The sequence below is a fragment of the Merops nubicus genome, unplaced genomic scaffold (genome assembly GCF_000691845.1).
Source record: "Merops nubicus isolate BGI_N331 unplaced genomic scaffold, ASM69184v1 scaffold13769, whole genome shotgun sequence".
Taxonomy (NCBI): Eukaryota; Metazoa; Chordata; class Aves; order Coraciiformes; family Meropidae; genus Merops; species Merops nubicus.
This window is the reverse complement of record NW_008633117.1, coordinates 1-9,459: the sequence shown is the minus strand read 5'-3', so window position 1 is coordinate 9,459 and position 9,459 is coordinate 1. Positions and strand designations below refer to the sequence as shown.

The 9,459-nt window shown below is 38.9% G+C and overlaps 1 protein-coding gene across 1 annotated transcript; it reads left to right on the top strand.

Annotated features, from left to right (window-relative positions):
* Nucleotides 1–9: 9 nt before the first annotated feature.
* LOC103780467 (estrogen receptor beta) lies at nt 10–9,455 on the top strand (the record flags this gene model as incomplete). Its single annotated transcript, XM_008948154.1, has 4 exons — nt 10–212; nt 5,164–5,302; nt 7,655–7,788; nt 9,402–9,455. Coding segments are annotated over exons 1-4 (400 nt in total), but the record flags the coding sequence as incomplete, so codon positions are not given.
* Nucleotides 9,456–9,459: the final 4 nt, after the last annotated feature.

Sequence of the window (9,459 nt, the reverse complement as noted above, 5' to 3'; positions counted from 1 at the left end):
GGGCAGCGAGGCGGCGACGCGCGTGAGGGAAATCCTGCTCAGCACCCTCAGCCCCGAGCAGTTCGTCCTGACGCTGCTGGAGGCGGAGCCGCCCCACGTGCTGGTGAGCCGGCCCAGCAAGCCCTTCACCGAGGCCTCCATGATGATGTCCCTGACAAAACTGGCAGACAAGGAGCTGGTTCATATGATCGGTTGGGCCAAAAAAATTCCTGGTAAGAATTTCAGTCTTTCTTTTTCTTTATTTTAGTCAACGTATCGGTCTCTGTCCTGAAATAATAGCACCGTAAGTGCGTGGTGTGAACGTCTTGAGCTTTTAAACCTGTAAAGTAATGGACAATTTAGTGCTTCAAGTAGTTCACCTGGATGTGTTTTGATTTAGAGAATGACCTAGCCCACAATTTACTATCTGTTGTGAGTCAAATACTTGTTTGTTTTGCTAAACATGTTGCATGTAATTTCTACCTCGTCAACTATAAATACCTGATTAATCTGATTTAGAAGGTTCATTAAAAAGGGTAATATCTAGATTGCTATAAAAAAAATAACTTAAGACCAAGTTCTTTCCTTGAATCTTGATAGAAGGTTTCTAATACAGTTGATTAAAAGCTGAAGTACATCCAAGCACTGAGTATCTGCAATTGCTTCATTTGACATAGTTGCTACACAGGAGCATCAGATTGTAAAGTGGTGCATAGTGTCAATCTCAGAATTATTGTGCACTCTCCTTCAAAACAAAAATCAATAAGAATGCTTTTGGTTGTTGGCACCACAAAGAACGTGCACTGAAGTACAACTACGTATGTTGAATGTCTCAAATGCGACCTCAGTATCCAAAGTACCGTTTCCCTTCTCACAAACCAGAAGCAGTGGGCATTTGCAACTCCTTCTTCATGAAGCACCTATGATATAAAACAATCAGAATAAAGAGTAAAAGCTGGAATAAAAGCAGCCAGCACACAGAGATGATAGATGACAAAGCTGTGCAGAAAAGCTTGCTGGTTGGTATAGACTAAAACACAGACTATAGCCCTTTAGTGAGAGCTAAGGTGATCAACTAATAATAATGAGCTGAAAGAAGTCTTGAATAATGGCTAGATGTATATCAGTGTGGGGCTTAATCCTTAACTTCATATATAGTGCTCTGATAGGGAGGATCCCTAAGGCTATGTTTACTTTGCATGGCTATTGTGTTCTGCAGTGTGTCTGGTGGTTCTCACCCCACGTCTATAAGGACCAAGGAACCAGCATGGCTCCTCTCCTGAATTTTATGGTGATGGCAACCAGAGTGTGCTGGTGCATGCCCTGGTCTTGTCATACTTGTACACTGCAAGCACAGCTTGCTGCTGCTTGAATACACACAGGAAGACATAACAGCAATCCTTCTGTCTTAAAATAAGCTCAGTGTGTACATCGTACAGGAAACAAACTTGGTGGAGACTTTCATGTAATTCCTAAACTAAGAATTTAGAGTGAGGGAAGTGTTCCAGCAGCTGTCAAGGGAAGTGGCTAAAGTTGCTACCAGCTCCAGCTGCTGGACCGCATCCCCTTGTTCAAGATCAGTGTCCATGGCTCAGCTACTGTGTTGGAGGGTTCAGGCGTGATGGTTTTAGGGTGTGCAAATTCCAGCACAACTGCTGAGCTGCTGTAGAGGAGATGTTTGCACAGCATGTGCATCTTAAATCCTGTTAGCTATTTGCAGAGTGATAGTGGTTTTGCTATTAATGTAGAATGTTTTAAACTGAATGCCCAAATCCTTTATCCTCATTTTCCCTGATATAAGAAACTCTGAAAATTACTGTAAAAGAGTCATAAGGGTTTGGTGGTTTCTATTGCTATAATTTCTTGTCTGATCAGAAAAGTTTCATTAAAAAGTACCATTTCAGAAGACTTTGTATAGTTATGTTAATCCAGTAGGAAGTGAATCGTGAAGGAAACTAGATAAAATCTTAGAAAATGACCTCATTTTAAACAACATTTGAATGGGAGAAAAAGCCCAAGACCACCTTTTCCATTTTATGATTGTTCATAATTTCTGTTGATTTTTTTTAAGCTGTCAGCTTTTATTAAAAAACAAAACCACAAACCTCAGACAACTGAGATTAATTTTTCAAATTTTTTAAAAGATCAGTTTCCAGACCTACCCCAATTTTGATGTTGATCACTTTTAGTTTATTTTCAACATCTGTTAGAAATAAAAACTTCTTGGCAATAAGAGAATGGTATGAAGAAAACCCACTGAAGCACTCCAACCCCTTCAAAACAGTTCCTGGGAATGTTGACTCTTTATTGTGTGTGTTTGGTTTTTCTGAACACTCCTGTTACACAGAACAGAAGTAAACACCACTTTAGAACAATGCCAAAAATAGGTGTCATATATTATGTAACTAATTATAAGTAATACTGCTTTATTACATGCCCGTTAGAGCATTTACTTGAATATGGATTTTTTTTTTCCATTAAAATAACTGTGATGACTAAAGCTTAGGACTTAGAATTTTAGTTTTCAAAAATACTTGCCTGAAGTTGGTCATCTTGATCTATGCTCTGCTTCCTGGAGATAAGGTTTCAGAAAAAAAAAAAAAAAATACAGAGTTCTTCACTAACTGCCCAGAGAACAGTAATTTAACTTTCTATAAAGATGAATATTTGTTTTGTGTAGCTGTGTAAGAAGCCCATTTTCACCTCTGAATTATTATTGGATGTTATTTTGGCACTCACCAAAAGTGAAAGAAAATAATGTTTCTTTCTAGATGCTGATGTTAACAGTAATTTTTTTTTGCCTACATAGGAAAGATTTATTTTTTTTCTTACATATTTGAAGACCTTCTTTTGTTCTGGGTTTTACTCTGTGATAGTATTTTTTGTCTGTACTTTCAGTTTAATGACAGTATTTTTGTTGTTGCTCAGTAAAATAGAAGCTGGCAACTGGATCATTTTCCTTTTGGATACCAAGTATTTTAATTCCAAGTTGTCAGGTGGTAGAACATAACTTCTATAATTGCTTTTTACTTTTATGTACTCCAAGAGAGTTGAACATGGTTCATGTCTGAACCTGTGCTGCTAATCAGTAGGATGTTGTCATAATATTGAAATTTGGATTCATTATGCAACTCAGTGTGTTGTTGACCAGAGCAATGTGTCATTTGCTAGTTTGTGGCACATCCAGCACAAGGCTTTTTTTTATCTGTCTTAGTAATTTATAATTAAATGATTAAGCATAGAGCATTTTACGATGTAAAGGATATGTACTACAGCCATAGAAAAATAAGTAGTTTAAAGTACTCTGCAACAAATGAAATGGACTTCTGACACTGCAATCACAGCTATGGTGGTGATGTGTTGTCCTCAATCTTTTAAGCATGAGATTGTTAGGAAAAGGAAAGGAATAGCCCTTCCAATAGCTGTGCTCAATGGTGATAATTCGTACAGCTGGTGTTGAGTGTGAGTTTAGCAGATGACATCCAGGATAAATCTGGATCTTTAGGTGCCTGTAGATTGAGTGCTGGGACTTGGTCTGATGTCTCACTCAACTGAGATAACTTTTAAACCCAGTAACTGGCTGTTTATGCAAAGGAAATCAGCACACGCCCGTGTAAATGTTTGTTTAAATAAACTTCTGAAACGTCTTCGGGCTGTTGTTTCCAGGGAAACTGCCACTGTCAGTTTATGCTGTTCACACATCCATGATTATTTTTCTAAAAGCACTTTTAAAATCATAAGTGTGTGTCTGGCAGATAATCTGTTGTTGGCTGTGGGTTCTGTAGTAAATTCTGTGACAGCAAAATCCAGGAGGGAAGGTACAACTCATAGGCTTCTGTTTACCCTTCTTACAAAATAAGCAGCCAGGTTATCAATTTTGAAAGGCAGCACTTTTAAAAATGATAAGAGAGAATGCCTGTTACCTAGTTTGTCAGCCCAGGGCTGTCACCAACTGTCTTCCAGCCTAGTAGTTTAATAAGATTAAAATACACAGGTCGTTAGTATAAACTACTGACAGCAGACTCTTTGACAGCACAAACGTACTGTGTGTGTTTGAAGGCCTCAGACAACCTCAGGAAACCCATCTCCCATCGCCAGGCTGCCATGATTCTTTTGCTACGTAGAGTTGTAGATGTCAGTTTGGGTGAAAATGAAGCCCTTTTGCTAAGAGACCTGAAGCAACTCTGCTTTGGAGACAGTGGCCTGATCTTGGTTTTGACCACTGAACTGGTCTCCATCAAACCTGTTTTACTCCTGGACTGAGCAGATTGCTTTCCCACTTGCATTTTTTGGTTTAGGGTGTATAAATGTTACTTCGCTTTATTTGGCTTCTATGCATCCTTTTTTTCCCCTGGTCTTTTTTGCAGGGGAAGGGGAGGGCAATGACTGTTTCTCCCACTGGGCTCTGCTGCAGTGCTCTCTGATGCCTTGCTCCAGGTTCTGGAGAGAACTAAGTGCTCCAGCAGGTTTATGCACAGCCACATTGATTCTGTTCTTGTTGCTGGGATGCTGTGCATGGTGGCAATGAGGACACTACTACCTTCACCAACGACCCTCACCAACGACCCTTGTTTTTTTTCTTTTTCTGGTTTGTTGCAGTTTTGGGGAAGGAGGCAGCAGAAAATGGATGGGATGAGGTCAGCACATGTCATTTACAAAGGGGATGATAAGACAGAGGCACCAAGGTGTTGGTTGTTTCACAGTTGCCTGAGAACCCCGGAAACATCCTTGTCTTATGAGATTAAAAAACCCTGCAAGTGACAACCATATGTGTTCTGGGGAAAGAACAGGCTATTTTCTTAGGAGTCCTCTGGAGTGCAGTGGAATAGTCTCCAACAAACGGGAGTTCCCCAAGGGACTCCTCAGTGCCTCTCAGGAGGATTTGGGACTGTCATCTAAAGAAGTGGCCAAGCATAAGGCAGGTCCTCTGGAGTCACTTGCGTTTCACCAGCTGTATGGGAATAATTTCCCTTGAACATCACTCTGCTTTATTTCAAAACTTTTGTGGGAAATTAGATAATAACAAATATTTATGTTGCTCTTTCTCATGGCTGTGTTCCCTTTTCTGGCTTTCTTCACAACCCATCATTCTTTTTATTTCCTTTTGTTTTTCATATTCTCAGTCTCTTTATTATACCAGAAATAAACAGGTTGATTTATTTTATACTACTTTCCTCATTTTAGGCTTCATTGATCTCAGCCTGTATGACCAAGTAAGACTCTTGGAGAGCTGCTGGATGGAGGTTTTGATGGTTGGTTTGATGTGGAGATCAATCGACCATCCTGGGAAACTAATTTTTGCACCAGACCTTGTGCTAGACAGGTAAGAGAAATAAACTTCATGAGAACACTTCATATTAGCATGTTTGGAGGTGAGGTGAATGGTAAGATGAAGAGGATTAAGTATGGGAAATGCTATTAATCGTTTATCTAACAATATACTTTACTTATATTTGTAACAATAATGTCTTAAAGTTTCACATCCTTACAGGGGCTTAAGGAATGCTAAACATAAAAGAGTACTGTTAGACTTGCCAGTTCATTCCTGTAGCATGTGGCAACGTGAAGTTCCTCTGTTTTTTATACATCTTTCATTGGTTTTGTTCCTTTTGGTCCAGGTCTCTAGATGCTGAAACTGTAGACACATCAACACGATGTAGTACTTTGTCAATCATTTTCCTCCAGCTGATAGATTTTTCTCTCCCTACCCTTCAAAAAAAGCATACATAGTTTGTTTGGGTTTTTTTTGTTTTTTTTTTTTAAGAAAAGTAGCTTTTCTACCTGTTTTTCTTCCCTTCCCTAATACAGCTTCATAAATAGCTATAATAATGAAAATTGGAGCACGAATTGAAAGGGAGTAAAAAAAAAAAAAACAAACAACCCAGCTTGCCTTTTAATACTGAAAGTATTTTCTTCAAGCTAAAGCAGGGTGTTTGCAAGATTAAAAATTATTTCTCCATAACATCATGTACCAGGAGGGAAGAATACAGATTAGTGAGGGTGCTTTTCTACAGGACCTTAGAAGGATTTGAGCTAGGCTTCACATTGGTAAAAAGTCAGGGAAACAATCTTGGGTAGATGTAAAATGTCTGTTAACCTTTTCACACCAGCTAAATTCAGGTCTGTACCAGTTCTGTGGCTTGAGCTCAATAATAGTAATCATAGATACAGAAAGCAAAATGGGTTACTAAGAGAAATTGAATTTATGAAATATGAAGTAAATTATTATTTGCTCATATAAAATCCAATGCAAGGACACGCTGTGTTGTTCAATGCAATGATATGAAATTGCTTGAAAATCTCTGATACATTGAGTTCCTCAGGAGCTAATATGTGCTGAATAGAGTGAGCTTATTTGATGCATTCTTTCATCTCCACAAGACACAGCAGAGTGGGAGCTGGCAAGCATCTGGGCATGCTGTAATTTTATTTTTTTAAGACAAGCATATATGAAACTGATCTGTAAATTGATTGTTTTTATCTTAGCTGAACTTCAGATACATTCCCTACATAATCTTTTTAGACAAGTACTTCTTTGATGCTTGTGTCTTTGTTTTAAAAGTGACAGCTGCCTCTCCTTCTCCAAAGATTAAAATTCTCCTTTGCTATGAGGAACAAGGGAAACTGGGCAGTACTCAGGCAGCTGCCTTTCTGCAGGCAGTCCTTGCTGCAGCTGGTTGGTGTTATCTGCCTGTGCCTGCCCTGCAGCCTGCAGGATCAGCACCTTCCTCTCGGGATCCAGTAGAGGAGTAAAGGTCTTTAATTCTCCTGCACTTCTGTGCTTAAGTCTGTCTAGTCTTAAAAGCATTACAGGCAAAAAAACCCCTCATATTACAGACAGTATAAGAAACATCCCTTCGAATACTGCTTAATTGCTTTTTTAGTTCAGTACACACACACACAAAAGCCAAACAACTAACAACCAAACCACAAACAAAACACACAAAAGAAATGCTGCTGTTTAATTTTAAACCCTCTGGAATGCTTGGGGTTGTTTTGTTTTGTTTGTTTGTTTGTTTTTTTCAGATCAGACATCAGGACCATTTCAAATATCCAAAATGGAAAAAGTTGCATTCAATGAACACTTACAAACATAAAAATAACCAAACCACAAAACCACCAAAGAAACACCCCACAAATCTATTTACATTTAAATATCTTCAAAGAAAAAGGTTCTGGGGGATGGTGTTGGATGTTGGTTTCTTCTTGAGAATGTCTTATTGTTCCAAGAAACTAATTTTAGGGGGTCTTTCTTATTCACCAAGTCCTGAGGCCTCCCTTGGGTACAAATAGTGATGTCACTGTTTGTGGTATCAAAACCTTGTGAAAAAAATTGGAAGATGCTTCATTGTGCCCTGCACTCCAGAACTTCAAGCTGATTATCCAGAATTATACTGGCTGTGAGGTTAAAGCCTCTTACAGAAATATGGTCATACTTACTTACAGTCAATCCTACATGCACTTTAAAGAGCAAAATTAGATTTTTTCAGAGGTGCTGACCTTTTATACAAGTGTAATTTTCAGTTTAGATTTCATGAGAGAACCTCCTGAGTTCTCCCAAAGATAAGATGGAGAGGCCTTCTGCAGCCTCCTTTGTGCTTTGGCTTTTATCTGGCTGAGTCAGAATTCCTTAATTCTGCTTCTTTTTGGTAACTTTTTAAATGTGTCTCTGTAGGGACGAGGGGAAATGCGTAGAGGGAATTTTGGAGATCTTTGATATGCTCCTGGCCATGACCTCAAGGTTCCGAGAGCTGAAGCTGCAGCACAAGGAGTATCTGTGTGTAAAGGCAATGATCCTCGTCAGTTCCAGTGAGTATGCAGTTGGTCCTGACACTCACCAAACTGTACTTTTTATTTAAAGTGTGGCAGGAAAATCAGCCTCTAAAAATGACAGAAATATCAGATGAGATAAAGCCATTGAAAGAGAACAATGGGAAAGGACTTCTAACTCAGATTGTAAGGATTCTTGCTCAAGAAACTTTTGAGCTGTATCATTTGCTGGCTTTGGAGTCTGTGTCCTATTGCAAGAACTACATGAAAGACCCAAAGTCTGAAAGCTTCTCACGAGGTGGGGCTTATGGCCCAGGCTGTGGGTGCCTTCTTTTAATGAAAATTATTTCTTTTATCTCTGTGGATCATGATCATGTGTGAAGTTGCTGTACAGTTCTACAAACCTATTCTTAGTTCTGGTAAAACTAGTTACTCGGAGTGATGATTAATTTGGCTTAAATGTTCCCATTTAGTGCTAATTAGTTGGTAGAAATGATTGTTCAACTGTTCTGCAAGATTAATTTCAGGATCAGAGATTTGCTTTGCAGCAAGGCAAATAGGATTATGTGTTTGCTAGTTTTAAGTAGTCTCCAGTAAAATAATTTTATTCCACAGAATATTTTTTAATTAATATTGTCAAAAATATCCAAGAACAAAATAACTATTTACATCTCCTGTTTTCAGCAAGGAACTGCTATGTAATTCTCAGCCCAGTTCTGAAGGGGTCCAGCTGTTATCCTCCTCTTTTATAGATGGATACCATTATTTTAACAGACAACAAAAGCTACTCTTATTTTCTTAAAAGAAACTCACAACGCACCAAAAATATCACCAAAACATCATGTTAATCGGCCATATTTTCTTCAAAGGCTCACCTCTCAGAAATTCTCTCACCTCTCCCTGCTCTCCTTTCTTGTCCAAAGTTAATCTTTAGCATCTAATTTTAGAGATGTTCTAGAGCTCTGTCCTTCCATAAGCATCTTTTTTTTTCTTTTGCCCTAGATCTCTTCTGCTCTACCAGTAATGTTACTGTGTGTTTCCAAACCTTTCTAGTGGTGATTACTCCTCTCCCCACCCCATTCCTGTAACTTTTCCCCCATTTTTTTTTTCTTTTTCTAATGTGTAGGGTTTCTCACAGTAGGCAAGTGAGATGTAGAAGGACCATAGCAGGTTGGGTCTATGAGGAGTGTCTCTCACCATGTTCTCTTCTCTCCCTAGGATATACTCAGACTAAAATGTGGGTTGTTTTTTTTTCAGCAAGAAGGGATTAGAGCAAGCTATAATAATAGTAATTATTATGTTGCAATGCATAATCATTATTAAACTACTAGGTACAGTGATTCCAAGGGACAAACCCCTGGAGAATGGACTGCACATCCATTCTCTGGATTGAAGGGTCTATGTTCAACATGTCTTGGGAGGATTTGGGAGAGTTACTGACGCAGTTGGCAAATGATATTGCCATCAAATTTTGGCAAAGGAGTGTAAGCCAGAACTTGGTGTGGCAGATAGAGCATTGTTTGAACAGCCTTGAGTGGGGGATCAGGAAATGTATCTTCTCTAATCCCACTGAGATATTACACCAGAGAAACGTCCACAGTTGTGGTTTTTTTTTCTTCCTCATGAGCAGAGTATTTCTCTTCTCTTTTTAGGCATGTTTCCCTTGTCAGCAGCAGAACCTGAAAGCAACAGGAAACTGCATCACCTGCT